The sequence below is a fragment of the Mesocricetus auratus genome, unplaced genomic scaffold, assembly GCF_017639785.1.
Source record: "Mesocricetus auratus isolate SY011 unplaced genomic scaffold, BCM_Maur_2.0 Super-Scaffold_6730, whole genome shotgun sequence".
NCBI classification, from domain to species: domain Eukaryota; kingdom Metazoa; phylum Chordata; class Mammalia; order Rodentia; family Cricetidae; genus Mesocricetus; species Mesocricetus auratus.
Window position 1 is genome coordinate 87,577,772 of NW_024429184.1, and position 22,434 is coordinate 87,600,205.

Consider the following 22,434-nt stretch of genomic DNA (forward strand, 5'->3'; position numbering starts at 1 on the left):
TTTGAAAGGACAGGCCTGATTGCATGGTGTATCAAGAACTGTTGAGGAACTTGATCCCAGAAGTGTTGGGACTGATAGATTCTTGGGGGTGATTTCTTTTCTTTCTTTCTTTCTTTCTTTCCTTCTTTCTTTCTTTCTTTCTTTCTTTCTTTCTTTTTTTGTTTTTTTGAGACAGGGTTTCTCTGTGGCTTTGGAGGCTGTCCTGGAACTCGCTCTGTAGACCAGGCTGGTCTCGAACTCACAGAGATGCGCCTGACTCTGCCTCCTGAGTGCTGGGATTAAAGGCAGGGGTGGGGGGAGTGGGGTGGAGGGGTGGAGTGGTGTGATTTCTTATAATTCCTGTTGGAAAATGGAATTGAATGAGTTTTTGCATCATTGATATGACTATAATACACTTCGGAGAGAGCAGTAAATAGATGTTTCCCAGAAACTGTAATGGGTTTTTTAAAACTAGCTTTCAAAATTTTATTTATTAATGTGTGCTTGGCGAGTATGGGGACACTCGACATCATACATGTGCAGGTCAGAGCACAACATTGTGGCACCTGTTCTGTAACCTTCCACTGGGTTCAGGAGGTCAGGCTTGGGCTGCCAGGCTTGTGAGATAAGCTCATTCCTCACTGAGCCATCTCACTGGCCCTCTAGTTTATTTTTATTTTTACATTTTTTGGGGACCAATTCTCTAGTACTCCAGTGGAAACTGTTCTTTGGCTTTCATCTCCTGAATGCTAGGATCATTGGCACAGGCCACCACATCCTACTTTGTAAGGGATTTATAACCATCTGCTTTCTCTTGTTCCAGTTAGTGATCTCTGCTACCAGGCTCAAAAAGAACCTAATCCGAGTAGTTGATGGTCTGGAGCATCTCAGGGCCTGCTGGTTAAAATAGGGGTGAAAGGAAGGGAAGGGATAGAACAAAATATATATTATATGAAAAAAAAGTTTTTTATTGAAAGTATTCAAATGATGTTATATTCATTTATTTCCTCCTGGAATTTAAGAGTAGGTCCCTGGTTGTGGAAAAATATGTCTTTAAACATTTAATCTTGATTTTTGTTAAGACAGGGTCTCCTGTAGCGTGGGTAGGTCTCAAACATTCCATGAAAGAGAGGCTGGCTTTGAACTCTTGATCTTCCTGTCTACAACTTCCCATCAGGCCCAGCTTTAAATCTTGTTTTTAATAATGATTACTAATGCCTATTGGTTGCCTGTCCTAGACTCTTTCCCAGGGAAAAAAAAGTGATTAGCAGTTTGATACTGGGTAAATTTCTGTAAGTCTTTTTTTTTTAAAGATTTATCTATTTATTTTATGTACATTGATATTTAGCCTGCACATGTTATGTCTGTGTGAGGGTGTTACATCCTCTGGAACTGGAGTTACAGGCGGTTGTGAGCTGCCATGTGGGGCCTGGGAATTCAACCCTGGGTCTTCTAGAAGAACTGTCAGTTATCATGACTGCTGAGCTATCTCTCTAGCCCAAGGGTTCTTGTTTTATTTTGTGTTTTTAGAAATGAAACAGGTTTATCCACTACACTTCAAGGGGAATCAGGCTAGGCAGTAATAAAACACTGTTTACTTGCCTTTTTTTTCCTTTTCTTTGATGCAGGGTCTCCCTTTGTAACCCTAGCTGGCCTTGAACTCACAGAGATTTGCCTGCCTCTGCTGGGATTAAAGGCTTGAGCCACCATAGTGCACTTCAGGACTCATTTTCTAACACAGGCTGGTGGTCTGTAACTCACCTTCAGTAGGCCAGGCTGACCTTTAACTTGAGACAGTCCTCCTGCTCCCGAGTGCCAGGGTTCCAACCTTGAGCTTCATCCCAACTCATTTATTTTCCAAGTAGAGGTTTAGAGAAGTCCAGTGACGTGTTCAAAGCCAAACTGGTAAACTCTCTGACTCACACACACCCAGGCCTAAGCATTGCAGCTTTGTGAAGTGACAGATTTTTGTTTTTCTCCTCCCCTTGGGAGCTGAATGACATCAGGAAAGTCCCCAGTCTTCCAGTGTCCAGGATGCTATGGGGAGGGGAGTCAGTATCTCTTTCCTTTTCCTTTTCCAGTCTGGGCATTGCTTTCAGTAATGTGTAAGTGACTAACAGTTCATTCCTCCTCAGTCGTGTGGTCTTCTCACTCTAGTACAGTTCTTTTGTCGAGCCATTTGAACTCATCCTTAAAAATTGGGGCAGATGTCTGGGACAGATGCTTCTTAATCTCAACACCATTGACGTTTTAGGCCAAATAATTCCCTGTTGTGGGCTGTCTTGTGTGCCACATTTCTCTTTGCAGTATCTCAGGACTCTACATCTGGATGACAATAGTCCCCTTTTCCCCCCACTGTGACAATAAAAGATACGTTTTTTTCTTTTTTTACGAGACAGGGTTTCTCTGTGTTGTTTTGGAGGCTGTCGGTCCAGCCTGGCCTCGAACTCACAGAGATCCTCCTGCCTCTGCCTCCCGAGTGCTAGGATTAAAGGCGTGCACCACCACTGCTGGGCCAAAAGATACATTTTTTTTTTTACATCTTTATTTTATCTGCCTTGGTGTTTTGCCTGCATGTGTGAAGGTGTCAGAACCCCTGGAGCTCAAATTACAGACAGTTGTGAGCTGCCATGTCGGTGCTGGGAATTGAACCCGGGTCCTCTGGAAGAGCAGCCTATGCTTTTAACCACTGAGCTCTCTCTCCATCCCTGACAATAAAAGATACTGATTTACTTATTTTGAGATAAGATCTCTATATGTACCTGTGACTGTCCTGAAACTCCCTATATAGACCATGCTGACCTTGAACTCACCAAGATTCTTGTCCTTCTGTCTCCCAAGTGCTAGAATTAAAGACATGTGCCAGGATGTTTGACTTTAAAGATCTTTAGATGCTAGGTAGTCTTTGGACCAGTGATTTTGAGCATTTGTTCTTGCAGAGGACCTGGGTTCTATTCCTAGTACCTACAGGGGGGCTCAGAAACATCTAAAACTCCAGTTCCATGGGATCTGATACCCTTTTCTGACCTCCAAGGACACCACACACACACACACACACACACACACACACACACACACACACACACACACACACACACCATGCTGCATACATACACATGCCAGCAAAATACTCATACGCATAGAATGAATAAATTTAAGAAAAATATTTAATTAAAATAAAAAAGATCTCCAGACATTGTCAGCCATGCAAAGAAGTAGTCCTGGCTGAGAAGCGTTGGTAGCAGTGAATGGGTGATACCCAGAATGGTGGCGGTTACCCTTAAGTCAGAATCTTTCACCTGCTACTGTTCATGCTGCTGTTGAGTTGATTGAAGGAGTGTGGTTGGCCTTGTCTACCAGTATTCCTCCCTTGGATCTCACCAGGAGAAGGAGCACCTCTGGGCTTTTCTGATTTAGTTTGGTACTGACTACAGCACAGCATGCCCTGTCCTACTTCTGACTTTACTTGCGTTGTGACCATGTTCATTATAATCTCAAAGGAAAAGAAAAACCTTGTCAACAACAGCAACAAAAACCCCAGTCTTATCCCAAGCATTCTAGTAACTATTTTTTATATATATACATCACTGTACTGTAAGTAGTTGGTTTGTATAAGATAGTTTAAAAAGCCCCAGAGATAAAAGGTTTATTTTCCCCACTTTGCCTATGTAGTTTCTTTTTATCTTTTTGGTCTGTTTGATGTTTGTGTGGAAACTATGTCCAACAATAAACAGAATTTTATTTTGCTGAGTTATCCTAAAAATAAAAGAAAGAGTTGCAACTGGTGAAATGTAGGTAATAAATAGCCTTGCTCTTTGTGAGGTTAAAATGTTTGTTTAAGATGTCACAAAGAAATGTTAATAGTGTCATATTACAGATGGGACTGCTGCAGGGTCCTGTCAGCCTTTCAAAATTTAAATACCCATTAAATAGTGGTCAGTTATTTAAACTTTGCTCCCAAAATTTTGATATACCTTTAGTTTTAGATGTATAAGGAGCATTTTAAGAATTGTGGCCCATCTTGATTTAAAAAAAAACCTGAAGGGTGGTAACAAGATAGATTTTCCTGAGGGTAACAATGAGGGCTGTGTGCTTCCTAATGAGGGGATCCCTTGAGGATGGTTTTGGTATAGGGAACATTCAGGCTTTGTTTGGGATGTGAAAAGAGAGTATGATCCGTCAGGCTTCTCAGCAAGGCTCACACCAATGGGAGCACAGTGGTCTATTTGATTCTAAAAAACTGTGTGTGGACGCAGGGAAATGTCTCAGTCCACTCTTGCGGTGTGTCTTGAGTGATAGCCTGATCACTGTCAGCTGTCTGTGTAAGAGTATATGTGTATGAGGCCAGGGTAGATGTCTGGGAGTCAGTGGTGGCACAGCGGACTGCCAAAATACATTATTGATCACGAGCATAAGTAAGAATTGTCTTTGTTTCATGTGTCAGACTAGTTCAATTTAACAAACATGTCTTGAATTTATATTATGTGCAGGCAGTATTCTAGTTCTAGTGCAGCTTAAAAATAAATAGTTGTAAGAAGAAAAAAGTGTAAATACAGTGGTGAATTTACCAAGAAATTATTACTGCTTAAATGTCAAGCCTCTTACTCATCTAGTGTCTCTCCTGGCATCTGGGAAGGTTTAACCATGTGTTCAAATGCTCATTTGCAAAATGAAGCCTGACTGGATAAAATTGCTGTCACTTTTCATTTCAGTTTACTTCTCAAATACTGTATTGGCTTATCAGGAAATAGCCACTGCATTCTGGGGAGAAATTTGAGAATGATACCTTGTAGTTTTCTGTGTCTCTGCCTGTGGGAAGGGATGTAAATAGTTTCATATTCAGATATTGATACTTAAATTTGGACTCTGTTAAAAAATGATTAGCTTAAGAGTTTTCATTGAGAGACAGGCGTTGGTGGCGCACGCCTTTAATCCCAGCACTTGGGAGGCAGAGGCAGGCGGATCTCTGTGAGTTCGAGGCCAGCCTGGTCTACAAGAGCTAGTTCCAGGACAGCCTCCAAAGCCACAGAGAAACCCTGTCTCGAAAAACCAAAAAAAAAAAAAAAAAAAAAGAGTTTTCATTGAACAGAAGAAAAAGGAAAACCTACATACATATGCCAAAGATTGTATGTTGATAGGCTACTTTCACTCTGCATGCATGGTGACTGACTATCTGAAATCCTAGCATTCAGGAGGTAGAGACTGGCGGATTGCCAAAGGTTCAAGAACAGCCTGGGCTACATAGTTAGAGAGAGCATGCCCAGAGAGAATAGAACACAGCAGGACAGTCAGCCATGTTGTTGTTTTTTGTCACGTCAGAAGCATGGTGTCACAGCTTCTGTGATGTAAACAGTTCCCACCTGTCTCCTGTATCAGCACCATTAAAGCTGAGTTTTGGCCTGAGCAGGTGCACATCTTTAGTCTCAGCACTCAGGAGGTAGAGGCCCTTGAAGCTCTAGTTCAAGGCCATCCCTCTACATAGCAAATTCCAGACCAGTCAGGTCTACTTAGAACCTGAAACAAGATGAACAAAATAGAAATGAGGAAAGGCCTCCAGTAGCGAACAGGAAGTGCATCTTGTATAGACATACCAAGTCCCCAGTTTCTTTGCATCCATGGGAGTTTTCACAAGCTTGGCTTTGCCTTGTGTTTTCAATGACTAGACAGGGCTGTAGGTTTGAGGGCAAAAATACCAGGGTGGTGAAGTCTTGTCTCCTTCCATCATATCTGGGCACATGACATCCCATGTAACATTGATGTTAGTTCTGGTAGTTGGGCAAGACAGTGTTTGCCAAGTTATTTGTGCACTAAAAGTTATTCTTACCTTTCTATATGATTGTTTAGGAATGACACTTTAAAAATAAATATAATTGAAAGTGATTTTGTTTGTTTGTTTGGATTGTTATGAGTCATACTCAGGGCCTTGTTTATGCTGGGCATTCACTCCACTGCTACGCACTCGTCCACCTCCAAAACCTTAGTCTTCAACTTTAGTTCAGATGTATTTAGCTTGCTTACTGAAAGTTGGATTTTATAAACTATTGTTTTCCACCTCCTCTATATTAATTGTCTTACTGGTTTTTTATTTTTATTTTTTCAACGGTCTCTCTGTGTAATAGCTCTGGCTGTCCTGGAACTCAATTTGTAAACTAGGCTGGCCTAGAACTCATAGAGATCCACCTCCCTCTGACTCCTGAATGCTGGGATTAAAGGCATGCGCAGCCACTGCCAGGCTGATTTTCTTATTGTTTTTTTTTTTTTTTTTCTTCGAGACAGGGCTTCTCTGTCCTGGAACTAGCTCTTGTAGACCAGGCTGGCCTCAAACTCACAGAGATCCGCCTGCCTCTGCCCTCCGAGTGCTGGGATTAAAGGTGTGCACCACCAACGCCTGGCTTCTTATTGTTTTTAAAAACTTAATAACTTTCTACTTTTATTATAATAATGAAGCAAAGATGTGTTGGCATTCTTTTATGTTGCATTGGTTTATCTCTGTGAAGCTGTGTTACTTTGTCTAAAACACCTAATTGGTCTACTAAAGAGCTGAGTGGCCAGTAGCAAGGCCAGTAGCAAGGATAGGTGGGGCTGGGGGGTAGAGAGAGTAAGTAGGAGGAGAAATCTGGGAAGAGAAGATCGAGGAGTGAGAAAAGGAGGGGAGGAGGGTGTCAGCGGCCAGCCACCCAGTTACACAGCAAGCCACAGAGTAACAAGAAAGGTATGTAGACCAGTTTGGCCTTGAACTCAGAGATCCGCCTGCCTCTGCCTTCCCAGTGCTGGGGTTAAAGGCGTGCGCTGCCGCCACCCCCACTTGGCTCCTTGCATTCGCCTTGCTCTTTCTTAAATTCATGGCCTCTTTGTCTTCGATGTTACATTCATACATATTCCTAAATGCATAAATACAACCTGCTCAGTCTCTTTAATGTTATCTATCTATCTATCTATCTATCTATCTATCTATCTCTATATATATATATATACACACACACACACACACACACACACATACATACATACATACATGCATACAATCTCAGGGCTGACCACTGAGTATTTACTGGGTAGATGACCTACTGGCAAGCCTGAAGATCTGAGTTTGATCCCTGGAAACCATAGAGGCAGAGAGGACCAACTCCACAACTCCCCAAAGTTGTCTTCTGACCTAGAATGCTGTGGCACATACATGGACTCCTCTTCCTTCCTCACCCCCCAACTCCTGTCCTACACCTCCACATGCTATAATAATTCTTCAGAAAGTCTCAAGGCAGGCCATGGTGGTACATGCCTTTAATCCCTGCAGTTTGGAGTTATAGGGAGGCAGATCTCTGTGAGATGGATGCCAGCCTGGGCTACCTAATGTGTTTAACACTAGTGAGGACTACATAGTAAGACTCCATTTCAACCAGAAAGAAAATGTCTCAGTTTTGAAGAGACCGAGGAGCCATGACAAATAAATGATATGTGATATGTGTGTTCTGGCATAGGAAAAGGACAGTGGTGGGAAAACTGAAGAAATCTGAATTTTTAAAAAAATCATTGCAGAGGCAATGTTTGAGTTTGAGGTCATCTTAGTTCACATAGAGAGTTCCAAGCTAGCCAGAGCTACATAGTGAGACCCAGAAATTACCTTCTAGAATGCTTTGAAATATCATTTTACAGTTCATAATATATATAGTTTTATTTGTCCACTTAGCACTTTATGTGGAGGGATTATAGTCAATAATAAAAACATCAGGGACTATATTTAGATTCTGAAAACTTTAAATCTTACGTGTTTTCACATTGCTTGTGCTAACGCTTTTTCCCATTTTTTATTTAGGACTATTGTCTTCTCAATACTCACCACTTTCTGTACTACACCCAGTATGTTTCCTCAATATGTTGCGTTTCTGAGAGATAATGAGTACAGTCGGCAAGTGATGGCAGCGTGTAATCAGCCAAGCACATGGGTTGTCTGGCTGGATTGGGCTTCTTAGGTTTTCAGTGGAAACCCAAGTATTTATTGTATTAGAATCCCTGTTAAAGGCTTTCATTTGCTCACTTCATCAATATTTGCAAGTCTTTCCCATGGGCTGTGCTAGATGTTGAAGGCGCTCAGAAGAGCAGAGCGCCCCTGCACGTAGATGCTCACAGATGCATAAGCTGTGTACAGTACAGTAGTTCAAAAGGCTAACGACTCATAGAAACTGAGCCTCGTAATGGGAAACTGAGTTTGGAAGCTGTGAAGGATGAGGTGTGAAGTGTCCAAACAGACAGAAGTACGTACATAGAAAAGTCTAGAAATGTGGAAGGACATCATATAGTATCCAAAGGCTAAGGTACTACATGTGTATACACCTACGTTTGATATTTGACATTTCTCATGCTAGAAGCAAACACTGCTTACTAATATGTCATGACTTATTTGCTGCTAAACTTATGAGCAGCCTCTTGAGTTCTCAACAGGATGCTTCTTCAGGCAGCCACTACAATTATCTGGACTTGGCATGTGAGGTTATACCTGTTTGTCTGCTTTGTGGTGGGTGTTCACTGTGCCTGGAGCATAGGATGTGTGTGGGAGTGGTAGGGAGTGAAACAGGCTGGAAAGGCATGTTTATTGGAGCCACACTATTGTTTGTGTCTATAGGTTGGCTGGGCAGTGGAGAGCATGTAAGGAATTTAAACTGGAAAATGGAGAAACAGATTATTCTTTTTAGAAAGATATACAGGCTACGTAGAAAGTACTTCTCTTACAGTATGCACTTGGGAGGCTGAGACAGAAGGATTATTTGATTTTGAGGCTAACCTGGGGATACATATTGCGTACCAGGCCAACCAGGGCTACCAGCAAGATTTAGTCAAATAAAACAAAAGAATAGCTATGTCTTCTACAGAATGTAATTGGACAGACACCAGTTGGCATTTCATGCTATTTTAGGTATTAGTAGCCTTTGAGCTAATAAACTATTCACAGTATTTCAGCTTCAGACCAGAGATGAAGACAGTTTGAACTAGAACAGTAAGAATAGAAAGTCAGTTTGGTACTTTAGAAAATGGACCATGAAATGCCTTGACTCTTTTGATGTGTAGGTGGAAGAAGAAGGAAGCCTGGAAGACTCTCAGACACTAGCTGGGAATGGGGAAGGCAGGAGGAGCAGGTTAGGGTGGGAAGATGATGATTTATGTATGCTGCATGGAAATTAAGGTGGCGTGCAGCATATTTTCTAGGTAGAGTCATGTTAATTTCCACCAAGTTCCTTTGCTTTTTCAGATGCATGCAAATCACCTTTGATGTCCCCTGCTAGCACAGGACTGCATCGAACTGTAAGAGATATGGTTTAGATTCTTGGATCTGAAGTTTAATGTGTAGCTAAAGCCTCTGGTAAGCCAGTGGCCTTTCTGATTCTGGCTTTTGTTTTTGTTTTTTGTAAAAAGTGGGAATTGTTTGTCCAGCTTGTAAGGCTGTACATGAGGATATATTGTGAGCTCAGACACATGGTACAAAGGTATTTTCCTGTCTTTTTGTGAAAAGCATTTCAAGATCCTTTGACTAAAGATTGGTAAATTCTAAAACAATATCAACTCTATATTTTGAAGTTCAGAACATGAGGTTGACAAAAATGTGGACCGTGGATATTTGTAGTTACCCTAGGTCTGTGAACAGGTCATCTGAATAGACTTATGAGCTAAGGAGAATTTCTTCAGATTGTCTGAGAAAGCTAGTGTCTGATCACCATTCACAGTTCTGCATGATTTCCATGAGTAGGACCTATCTAGGGGAGGTAACTCTATTCAGACAGAGCATGTTGACTGATAGGGTCATCACTATGGCTAATGATGCTCACTGTCTGACTATGGACCATCTGCAGAGGGACCCATTTATGTCCCTTCAACTAGATTTGAATTGGGCTGTTTTTCTTCTTATTGTGGTTGAGTTTTAGGGGGTTCTTCCTGTTAGGTCTTTGATTGATGTTAGATTAAATTTTTTTCTTTTCAATGAAATGAGATAAGGATATTTCTCTCTCTCTTTTTTTTTTGGAAGCTGTCCTGGAACTCGCTCGGTAGACCAGGCTTGGTCTCTAACTCACAGAGATCCACCTGCCTCTGCCTCCTGAGTGCTGGGATTAAAAGGCCTGCGCCACCAACGCCCAGCAGGATATTTCTTAATTTCTCCTGTAAGTGAATATCCAGTTTCCCCAAGACCCTCTGTTGGAGAAACTTTCTTTTTCACTAGCTGGCCTGGGTAGACACAAATAACTTTTCATGCATATATTCTTGAATTCAGCTTTTTCCAACTGATTGTTAGTTGTTTGTTGACTATTTAGTCTAGCTTCTTTAAGTCCTCTGGGAAGTAGAGGAGGTCTTCTTTACATCAATAAGACAGCGCAGATGTATTTCTTAATTTCTGTAACATTTCATTTGATATGTGGTTTAAATGAGACATTTGGAGTATTGCCATAGGTGTATAGAATTAAGTCTTGGAAATTGACCATTCAATGGCATAGTGGCTCTCAGGACCTCATGTTCTTTCGTTTGTGCTTATTTCATTCTGTTTATCCTTAAAGAACTTAGGCACTCTAGAGGCTGAATACTAGTGACTTTCATGTTAGGCCAGATAACATAGTGAGGCCCTTAGTCAAGACAGAACAAAAACTTACTTAGTCTTTATTAATAATAAAATGTGTAATTAGAAAAATTAACGAAGGGTTATTTCTTGTTAATAAACATAGTAAAATTTAAACAGCTCAACTGTGTATGTGGGGCTAGGCGGTGGTGGTGCACACCTTTAATCCTAGCACTCTGGAGGCAGAGGCAGGTGGATTTCTGTGAGTTCAAGGCCAGCCTGGTCTACAGAGCGAGTTCCAGGACAGCCTCCAAAGCCACAGAGAAACCCTGTTTTGAAAAAAAAAAAGACAAAAAAAATTAATCTACATGAAAATGTGTTTTTTTCTTTCTGAAATTACTTTAATTTCTACTGATAGGCTGTGTAGTTCATCAACATTTATTGTACTGACGGGTGCATGCCTCTGTGTGTGTGTGTGTGTGTGTGTGTGTGTGTGTGTGTGTGTGTGTGTGTGTGTGTGTGTTATGTAATACCTAACCCTGAACAGCCTGAGTTGAGGCATTCACAGATGTTCTTCCTGAGACTTCTAGAGCATATTGGATGAATGGAGTTTTTCTGGTCATTTACATTCAGGGTTTAAAATGTCTGTAGAAGGGCCGGTGAGAGGTTCATCTGGTAAAGGTGCTTGGTAACACACTGGGATCCACATGCTGGAGGGAGGGAAGCAACTCTTCCCAGTGGAGAGTGGTCCTCTGGCTTCCACACACGCTCTGTGATATGTGTGCACATGTGCACATGAATACGGATTTAAGGCTTGCAAATGCCTCTTAAAGTAGGTTTTGTTTTGTTTACAGGTTTTGTCTGCCAGGACTACTTTGTTACTTAACATCATTCGATCCTTTATAGGAAGTTATGTTTTCCTAATTGGTAGGCCATGAGGGAGTTTTATCTTCAGAGCACAGCATCTTATACATTGAGTTAAAAATATGAGTTTAAGGACTGGAGAGAGCACTGGCTGTTCTTCTAGAGGAGGACCTGGTTTCAATTCCCAGCACCCATGTGGCAACTCACAACTGTTTGTAACTCCACTTCCAGGGGATCCAACACTGTCACATAGACATAGGCAAAACACCAATGCACATAAAATTAAAAATAAATTTTTTTTAAAAAATAGGGTTTAAACTGGGTGGTGGTGCCACACACCTTTAATCTCAGCGGTTGCGAGGCAGAGCCAGGTGGATCTCTGAGTTTGAGGCCAGCCTGCTCTACATAGGGAGTTCCAGGACAGCCAGGGGTACACAGAGAAACGCTCTTTTGAAAAACAAAAAACAACAACAAAAAACCAAACAAATAAAACTTTCTTAAATGCAACCTAATAAAATTATTACTCGATTGAAAGAGCTAATTCACTGTGATTTTAATCTGAAGATTTGTTAAGGCCTACTGTAGTTTAGGTTATTGAAAACATATAAGGTAATATCATGGATTTTTGGGTTTGAGAGGGATTTCTTGGATAGATATTGTTTCTCCAAGGCAGGGACAGCCAGCCCTTGAAGAAAGACTCAAAAATGATGAAGCAAAAATCCCTGACACTAAACAGGTGGACTCCAATTTAAGGTTTTGGAGGAAAGCAGTTTAAGCGCTAGAACTGCATGCCTGCAATTTCCCCTCCTGACCTTGGCAGTAGCAATGGAGAGTGTGTAACAAAGCCATGCTAGCATTAGCATGTATGACAAGGCTCGGTGAGACCTGGAGTGTCCCTGTAGCCTTCCCACCTGCTGTGTGGGCACATGAGTGTGTCCCAGTCATGTACTTGACTTCTCTGGCTTCCCACGGCTCATCTGCAGAGTGAATGGATTGTGCAGTCATTGCTACCCTTTTAGCTCTGGTGACATGTGATTAGGATTTCCGATTCCTAGGTCAGCACCTGGGTGTGGAGTTGGATGACAGAGTTTTGTAGGTGGTTGAGAATGCTGTGCTCCCAACTTGCATGCGTTCTTGTGGTGCTCAGCAGTTTGTGTGGGGTAAGCAAGTACAGTTGTTCACCTGACACAAAGATTTGGTATTCTTAGAGAAAAGTAATTTTTGTTTTGCATCAGGTGATTTAAAGGATTCTAATTTCAGTAGCCTATGCTTTTTAGCATCATACAATAATCCCTTGAGCACTCCATTATTTTCAGGTGCACAAAGTTGTTCACAACTTCTTATAGTTGTCCTAGCCAGTGTCAGCCAGTCTCCTGAGGGTTCCTGAGGCCACTGAATCGGGTGGGATAGGCTTGGTGTGCTTTTGCAGAGTGAGGTTTCCCCATTTTTGGTGTGCAGAGCTGGGTTTTCAAGTTAGGTAATACCTCTAGTTGCAGATCAGCACGCAGAGCTTCCTTGCCTTCCCATAGGTTGGGTTTGTATATTGTCACCCAGCACAAGCCATGACTTCCGAGCATTGTTGTTTTCTCTTCTCATGCTGTAATACATGGAAATGGATTTCAGAATTTTCACCAGTAAAAAGCAGGTTTTCTAGGTGTGGTTGTACACACCATTAATTATAGTTCTGGAGAGGTAGGTGGATCTCTATGAGTTCAAGGCCATCCTGATCTGTGTAGGGAGTCCCAGGCCAGTCAAGGCTGAATAGCCAGACCTTGTCTCAAAAATCAAACAAGAAAGGCCATGTTAGTATAGATTTCTAATACTTGCTTGTTTGCTTTCCTCCTTTGGGGTGTATGGAGGAGGGGCTTTTTGTTTTGTTTTTTCGTTTTGTTTTGTTTTTTGAGACAGGGTTTCTCTGTGGCTTTGGAGGCTGCCCTGGAACTAGCTCTTGTAGACCAGGCTGGTCTCGAACTCACAGAGATCCGCCTGCCTCTATCTCCTGAGTGCTGGGACTAAAGACATGCACCATCATTGCCCAACAATCCATGTACTTTTAAAGACGTTGCTTTCTTCTGTGTTACAATCTGATGCCCTGTCCTCCTTTTCATTCCCTGCAGAGTAGAGTACTCAGGGTTCCCGCAGATATACTCTGTGTCCTGTTTTGAGCTGTTTCTAATGGTGTTCTTAGGTAAACTAATTACCAATTCTATAGGAGTCTTAATCCTTTAAGTAATCTAGCCCCGACTGGCCGTGAACTCACTATATAGACCAGCCTGCCTTGCTTGAACTCACTGTATAGACCAACCTAGCCTTGAACTCACTATGTAGACCTGCCTGGCCTTGAACTTAGAGATTCACCTGCGTCGGCCTCAGGCTTTTTTTTTTCTTTCTCCCTTCTTGTGACCATAAGTACAGTATTTTTATTTTTCTTTAAAAATTTCTTTCTTTTTGGGGGCAGTCTCTTTAGTGTCCTGGGCCTTGCTCTGTAGACCAGGCCAGCCCAAAACATGCAGTGATCTTCTTTCTCCAGTCTCTTGAATTCTGGAATTCTGAGTATGCAGACAGCTTGGTAGCTGAATGAACTAACAACTTTGTACATAAAAAACATCATTTTATCACTTGTTATTTTCATATGTTTAGTATGTTTAATTAAGTAATGGCTGTAGTTGGTTGACTACATATTATTGATGATTTTAAAAGCCCTTAATCATCTGAAAGTAACTTTCTGTGTTTTTATTACAGGTAAATTGGGATATTCACACTCTACAGAAACAGAGGTAAGAGAAATGTATGGCTATTTCTGTAAAACAGTCTCATACTCTTTTTGGCATGACTTGAGTAGTAAACTCTTGCTGTGGGTTTGTTTCTCTGCTTTCAGATCATGTTATATTGAGGACAGGCACATGTTTTCACTATTCAGAAAGAGCAATGTAAAAAAAATGAGTTACCTTGTCTGCTTGTATATAGCATTAGAAGAAATGGCTTAAACATAGCTTAATTCCTGTATTTGTAAAATGACTTAACATCCTGAGCCCTGATAAGAATTATTGTAAGTTTAGTTTATTTTCTCATAATATGATCTGGAGTGTCATGATAATAACATACTTGAATGGGAAAGCTTCCACAGTATTTCCTTAGTAGAATTAACTGGAACTTACTTTAAGCTGTCAAAACTACCAGCTGTCAAAAGCATCAGAGTTCTTGAGAAGAATAAGATTTTACCTGAGATTGGAGAGACTTACTAGCTGACTGCATGGACAGCCACCTCCAAGGTCCTGTACAATTGTTGAAGTCAGAGGCTCCAATAACACCTGCCTTCTGCTGATAAGCATGGGACCCATGGGTTGGGGACTTTTTAGGAAGGCTTTCCAACCGTTGACCTGAGCAACGTTGAGAAAAGTCAGTTCCATTGTCCTCTTGTCCATGGTCTGAAGAGTCTTTGGAGCAGTTGAGGTGAAGGGCAGAGTTGCTCAGTGGCAAGCGTTGCCACTTTTGTGGGTGGAGTTTCTTCAGTGTCCACCAGTCTTCTTGGAGGAAATGGGGTGGTACCAGCAGCTGGCCTGTCTCTCTGTTGTAAAAAGCTTTTAAATAAAACATTTAAATGCCATGTTCTCTAGATCTCTGAGCATTTGAGGGCTGTCTGTTTAGCATATCTCAGTAGACAAAATTTATATTTAGTGACTTGCCTTAAGTACTTTGGTGACTACAGAAAAATCCCCTTTTGTAATAGAAGTTTTACCTTTTTAAACAGCTTACAGGAAGGACTGGGTGCTATAAATATTTTGTTAATTTGAAAGAGACCCTTATAACTTTAAATGTTTACCATCATTTAAACATATAACAATTTAGAAATATTTGATATTTAGTATAGTTGAATTTCAATTGTATATAAAGTTACCTTGTATTTTTTAAACAGTGGCTACATATACATATACATACATTAAACAGGATTGGGTAAAAGAAGGAAGGACTAGAGTGTAATTTTTGATCTGTACTTGTAGCAAACAGACAGATTTAAAGAGACAGAGTCAGTGACAAGAATGCAGATTTGCTGTAGATAGAACAGGGGTCCCTGGAAAGGAACAGTGTTCCATAAACAAGCCATTTGCAATAGGGCCAGTGAAAGATGAAATTAGAGGCAAAATAAAAAGCGCAAATGAGACAAAAAGTAAGTGAATTGTATCTGTTAGCAGGCTTTGTCTGCAGAAGCTGGCTAGACTGAGTGGGCATGTCTACAGCTAGGTGACGCAGTAAACATGGCAGCCTCAGTAAACTCGTTTCCAAGCTAGGCCGCATATTAGGCCACATGGTTAAGATAGCCAAGATGGTGGCCTCTATAGGCACATTTCTGTCTGCCGGCAGAAGTGGCCTTTTTTCTCCACAAGTAAGGCAGAAATGTGTGACCACCGTAGGTCTAAGAAATGAATGAATGGCCATTGCCAGGGTATAAAACCGGAGAGACCCCTTGTGGGTCTGAGCAGTAAAAAACCCGAAAACCTCATTCGTGGGGAAAAAAAAATGAAAAACTCTTAGAGCATCCCGAGCAGACACTAACCCAAGCCAGGCCATTGTAAGCTGCTGGCATCTGTAGGGAGAAGAAATATGGTAGAAGGGCAGCAGAGAGGTAGAAGCTGCGTCCCTAGCGGACGCTAATCCATGCCAGGCCCTTGGGAGCTCTGGCATCCTCATGAGAAGAGATCCGGTAGAATCATAGCTGGATGTAAAAGAGGAATTTGCCATTCCAAGCTGAATGAACAGGAGAGACAAAACAGGACACTCCTGTTTGAAGGTGGTTGCTGCCCAGAGACAGGTTTAGCCGCAGCGGGAAGCAGTGGGAAGCCTCTGTGGCCCGAGGGAGTTTTAGCGTGCAGGGAACAGAAAAGTAAGACAACTGAGGAAGAGTAAAGGCCGCATTTCTAACCATGGATCACTGGTAGAATATAGGTGCCAAAAAGCGGCCACATGGTTTGATTGGGGGGGGGGGGGGGCATCTTCCACGAGAAAGACAGAGATCCAAAACCTATAATCTCCAGCGTCCCAGAGACTAAGGGAGGATTGATGCAAAAGGCAACGACTGATTTCCGTGATTCGTCAAGTACAGATCAGGTGCCAGGCTCCTAGAGCCAAAAAGACATGTGGTCACCAGTACAGGGATTTTCTACTGGTCTGAAAAAAGGAGAGAGGCCACAATCTCGTAAGTCCTAACTCATGTAAGCAAGGGAGGGGCGGGCTTACCAGACATGGTGGTGGTGGATGGAAGAGTCCAGAGATCCTTAGTTGGAAAAGCCACCAAGTTGAAGTTCACAGGTTGTTGGCATCTCAGTCAAAGCAGGAGGAGATGCTGGGAAAACCTGTTGAGTCTTGGCAGCATATGTTGTTAATTATGGAACCTGGACCATCGGGATGGACGGAACACAAGCCATGGAGAGCATATTAACCATAGTTTATATAGTGAGACCAAAAAGGGGAGGCGGACACATGACAGAGGGAGAGAGGAGGATGAGAGAGAGAGAGAAATTAATAAGTATTTTTAAAATTTGATTTCTAGCATTGTGAATGTTAGTAGTTTACAGGTAGTAGCAATAAAAGCTTTTTAGCAGTGATGTGTTGGTTTTTTTGTTTTAAAGAGTGTCAAGATTGGAGAACCAGGCACTCTTGGGCTGGAGAGCACCTAAGTGCAGCTTGTTCTGAGAAGTGGAGTTGGGCCAAGAGAGGAAGCCAGAGTGCTGAGGCAGCAATATGGAGTCCCTGCTGGGTGACACAAAAGCCAGTCCTGAGAGAGTGGGTGCATTGGACTAGAAGTACTTCTGAGAGCCTGTCTTGGTGTCTGAATTGATTTTCTCTTGAGGAGTATGAGGCAAGAAACCTTTGTGCTCTTGCTGGCATGAAGGCTGGGCTAAGAATGTACAGAGCTGTCTGTGTCGGGACTGTACATGTGTCTGATGTGTACAGAGCTGGTTGTGTTGTCCGGACTGTACATGTGTCAGATCCTGAGCTTATGAGTGGGAGTGAATGGTGGTGGGAGGGGTGGTCAGTGGCCTCTCCTTCCAGATTTCTAGAGTCTATCCGTGATGGGTTACTTTGAAGGAGGGCTGGATGAAAATGAAGCATGTAGTATGTTGTTAATCCTTCTTGAAAGGGAGCAGGATGTTTCTGATTCCTAAGCAGGGTTGGTAGGCTCATGGAGGAAAATAAAATGACCTTTTCTGAGGCCGTAGGAGCCTGATGAAAGCAATGTAGTCAACATAGAGATTTAATAGCACATAAAAACATGATATGAATTACCTTTTAGCTTTTAAATATGAATTTTAGTTTATTCTTTGAGATTTCATAAATGTATACAATGTATTTTGATCTTGTTCACTCTGAGTGAGTTTATGACCAGATAACTGGTTTCCTCCTGTGTATAAAATGTTGGTTTCTCCAGCATTCATGCCACTGTTGCACCCATGAGGATATCGGTCTTGCCATATTCTGGTCATTATTGTGGCCCATAGGGTTCACAGTTGGTTACCATAGGAGCTAGTTGTAAGGACAAAGTTTCAAGGTCAGGACTAGCTTGATTTCTCCATGTCCTGTGACCAAAGTGTGTGGTGACTTCAGCAGTAGGGTCTTACCTGCTGTGAAGTTTAGGAAGACAAGAGATCAATGCCTATATCCTATATTGTTTGGGGTTATGTCTTTGGGGACACACTGCCCCCATCCGCATACTGATTAATTTTTTGTTTTGTTGTTGTTTTGAGGCCAGGCATTGAACTGTAGCACAGGATGAGCTTTAACATGCCAGCAGTTCTCCTGCCTCAGCCTTATGCATGTTAGGTAGCAGGGACACACCCTGGGCTAGCTTAGCTGTTCTTTCTTGTCTTCCCTCATGGCTAGTTTTCAGCTTTCATGTGGTTTGTTTTAGGGATGTTCCTTTAAATACAGGGTTTTCACTGTGTAGCACACACTGGCCTATAACTCACACTCTTCCTGTATCTTCCTGAGTGTTAGGAGTTCAGGTATGTGCCACCATGTCTGACTTCAACGTGAATATTTAGGCATTTTTAATAGGCAATTAAATTTCCCCTGTTTTTTGGTTCTTAATTTTTAAATTTTAATTAAAATATAATTACATAATTTCTTTCTTCTTTTTCCTCCTACCAGATCCTTTCATGCTTTTTCCCTCCAACTCCCCTCCCCAAATTCATGGTCTCTTTTATTATTGTTACATACACACATGCATGCATATGTATATATGAACACAAATATATGAATACAACCTCCTGAGTCTATTTTGTGTTGTTGTTGTTGTTTATTTATTGCATATACAGTGTTCTGCCTACAGGCTAGAAGAGGGCATCAGATTGAATTGTAGATGGTTGTGAGCCACCATGTGGTTGCTGGGAATTGAACTCAGGACCCCTGGAAGAGCAGCCAGTGCTCTTAACCTCTTAGCTAGCCATCTCTCCAGCCCCTATTTTGTGTTGTTTCTATGTGTATAATTTCAGGGCTGACCACTTGGTTTTTGAAGCACAATTTGCAGTGTTTATTAACACAGTCCTTTGTTAGGCATCCTTGTGGTCAGATCCCATCTCCCTCACAAGTCCCACCGCATACCTTCACATTCCCATGCCTAACAGCCACCCATCTCTTGCTGTTCTTAATGCTCTAGGGAGACCTGCCCTCTCTCTTCCACAAGTGGTCACAGCTCCAGCTGGTAACTTATAAACTTATAAATGGGTGACTAACCTGTGCTTGCAGTTGCTTGTGCAGAAGGCAAATCTGATCCAGGATTAGGGACAGCTTTTACTACTGCCATTTTACAAGTTTTCCCACTGCCGTTATCTCATAGTATGTATGAACTGGAATCCTTGAAGAAAACTGCTGGATGCTTAAAATGACTAGATTGTAACTGAACTGGTAGTATCCAATCTGAGCATGTTCCATCTGTCTTGTATATTAACTGCTGCCAATCACAGAGCACTCAGCTTTTTCCCTTTGAAAAGAGAATGGCTAAATGAGTAACTAGAACAGGCTGTTGTTTTTGTGGAGGATTGGCTGTGTTTTAAGTGGAATAGGCTAAACCATTATATAACATGAAGTTAGCTTTTATCATTACTTAATCTTGATAGAGCTCATTTAATTGGACATTTATTAATAGAGTAATTGTAATCTATGCAATAACAGAAAAACCCAAGCTTCATTGAAGGAAAGTTAAAAACACTCATGCTTACATTATAAAAGATTTAAGTTTTGTATATGTGTGTGGGTATATGTGTTTGAGTGCAGTGCCAATGAAGGCCAGAGGCATTGGATTCCCTGAAGCTGGAGTTACAGGCTGTTGTGGGCCACCCGGGATAGGTACAGAGAATTCTGGTCCTTCTACTTTAACTGTTCACTCTCCAGCCCCTTATACTTATATCTTAAACACAGTTCATAAATACTTTTTATAATACATATATACTCCTACATGCATTTTAAGAAACTGCTGAGGGTCCACTGTGGTGGGCATTGATACAGACATTAATTTTAATATCAAACTTACGAAGCTGATATTGTGATTTTTGACATTTTGAGGATGAGAATAGAGACACATAGTAGTTTTTGATGTTAATCTTCCCTGTTGAATTTAGAATCACTTGGGAGACACAGTTGGTGATACACTTGTGAGGAAGTTTCTAGAGAGGTTTATCTGAAGAGGAAAGATTGACCCTAACTGTGGGCGAGGGTCCCACACTGACTGAGAAGGTGAAAAGGAGGAAGTGAGCTGAGCGCCAACACTCTTCTGCTTCCTGTGGACACCGTGTGACCAGCCACCTCCTGCTCCTGCTGCTATGCCTTTCTGTCATGATGGACTATACTATCTATCCACTGGGAGCCAGAGTAAACCTTCCAAAAGTCACTAATGCACTTGCCGAAGCTCAGATGGCTAGTAGGCGGCAGCATCCATTGCCTGCTTCCCTGTGCTTCCTTTATCCAACGTGTTGTCACCATCAGGGTAGTGCAGTTCCAGAGTGCTGGAGACCATCTTGGTGTCCTTTTGTTCTGCACATGCTTCACCAGTGACTACTTCAGTTATGGCCTTTTGAAGCCATGGGACATGCTTCAGCTAAAATGAAACTTGGGGAAAGGCCTCAGTGCAGCCATGAGCCCTCAGCCCTCCTGGATTAGGTGGGTACAGGGTTTTTTTTCTATAGGAATATGTGAAAGAGGCCGATTCTGAATCACTCAGGATCATTTAACAATTGTCCTACATATCAAAATCCTTGGGGAAATTGGACTTATAATTCTAGGTGTGCCTTGGGGAAATGTAAATATCTTGAGAAGCAAAAAAATACATTGACATTAGTATCTTAGACTTACTCCCCATGGTTGTGGGTCTTTGTTTGGTCTTTACTTCAGTAGATGAAAAATATTCCTGATAATAAGATCCTGATAATAAATAAGATAAATCACTAAAGGTGATGTGTAGGGTTGACACTTTAATGCAGAGAACATTGAAGAATGTGCATTCAGTCTTTAGCCAAACCTGCTTGTCCATTCTGACCTCACCTCTGGTTCATGAATGCTCATGTGATACTCGGGTAGCACTGGATAAACTTTGGTTAATTTCAAAAGTGATTAAAAAAATCTAACCTGAAAGAAGTAATGTGATGCTTTTAATAAAAATTTAGTAGGTTGAGAAAGTGGCTCAGCTGGTAAAGTGCTTGCTATGCAGCCTGAGGGCCTGAGTTCTCACCCCAGCACCCATAGAAAACTGGTGTGGGGATGTTTTGTTTATGATCTAACAAATAAAGCTTGCCTGAAGGTCAGAGTGCAAAGCCAGCCACACTAGCTAGCCAGAGAGGCCAGGCAGTGGTGGCACCTTTCATCCCAGCTCTCAGGAGATAGAATTGATGGAGCTCTGTGAGTTCAAGGCCACCCTAGTCTACATGAGAGTGAATCAGTCTAAAAGGGAAACAGAGCTCACACCTTTAATCCCAGCACTAGGGAGGTGGAGACAGGAGTAATATGGCTGGGTGGAGAGAGGAATATAATGTGGGCGAAGACAAGAACTCAGTGAGTCTGTGGCTTGGTGGAGACAGATGCAGTCTGGAAATACAGTCTGAGGACAGGTTTGCCCTTTTGGTGTGAGCGTTGGTAGAGGTGAGAACTCTCTAGTGACTGGCTGCTTTGCTTAACTGATCTTCATCTTTAACCCTAATATCTGTCTCTGGGTTCTTATTATTCATGCTGCAAACTGGAGCATGGGGCACCTACCTGTAACCCTAGCACAGCACAGAGTTGGAGAGCCATGGTGCTTTTGCTGCCAGTTGACTGGAAATGTATCTCAGCTGTCTGAAGTTCTGTGTGAGACTCCAATATGGCTACCCTCTTCCTCAGAGCCAGCCAAGAAGCTCCTCCAACCCTGGGTAGCATGGCCATGGACTTGGAACCACAAGCATCACATCAGCTTTGCTATGTTCTGTTGCCTAGAGGTGTATTGCAGGTCTCATCTGCATGACCACGTGGATGTGGAGACCACAGGGCCACTGTAGAGTCTGTCCTTATGGTCAGAAGTCAGCTGCTGTCTCTAGATCTTGACATCTCTGCCACCTTCTTCCCAGTGTCTTCTCTTCTTGGAAATCCTGCCCAGCTACTGGCCACTTAGCTTTTTATTAAACCAATCAGAGTGACAGTGCACAAAAAGATTACTTCGAAACTGAGTGAGTTCCATGACATCCAGGGCTACACAGAGAAACCTGCTTCAAAAAACCAAGAAAAAAAAAGATTTTGAAAGTTTTCATTTTGATACAAACTAAGACTCATGGAAAAATCTCAAAATAGTACAAAGAAATCATAAAATTAAAAGTTTATTGTTAACATCGAAAGTTTTCTTGCATTATTAGTTAATTTGGTTGATGCAGTTTTATTGTCATTAAAAACCTGTAAGCAGTGCTTTATGTTAACACTCATTGAGACAAACAGTCTGAAAGCAAGTGTGAGGAGAGAGCCATTTCCTTTTCTTCTGTGGTCATTAAATGTCTGTCCTTAGACTTGTGTCTTTTCTGAGGGAAGTCATAGAGGTAAAA

The 22,434-nt window shown here is 41.9% G+C and overlaps 1 protein-coding gene across 4 annotated transcripts in view; it reads left to right on the top strand.

Annotated features, from left to right (window-relative positions):
- The window catches only part of Spire1 (spire type actin nucleation factor 1), a 116,167-nt gene that overhangs the window by 1,510 nt on the left and 92,223 nt on the right, over positions 1-22,434 (top strand). For all 4 annotated transcript variants that reach the window (XM_013116772.3, XM_013116773.3, XM_005074640.4 and 1 more), the window contains exon 2: positions 14,123-14,157. In XM_013116772.3, coding sequence (XP_012972226.1) covers positions 14,123-14,157 — 35 coding nt within the window. The remainder of the gene's footprint in view (positions 1-14,122; positions 14,158-22,434) is intronic.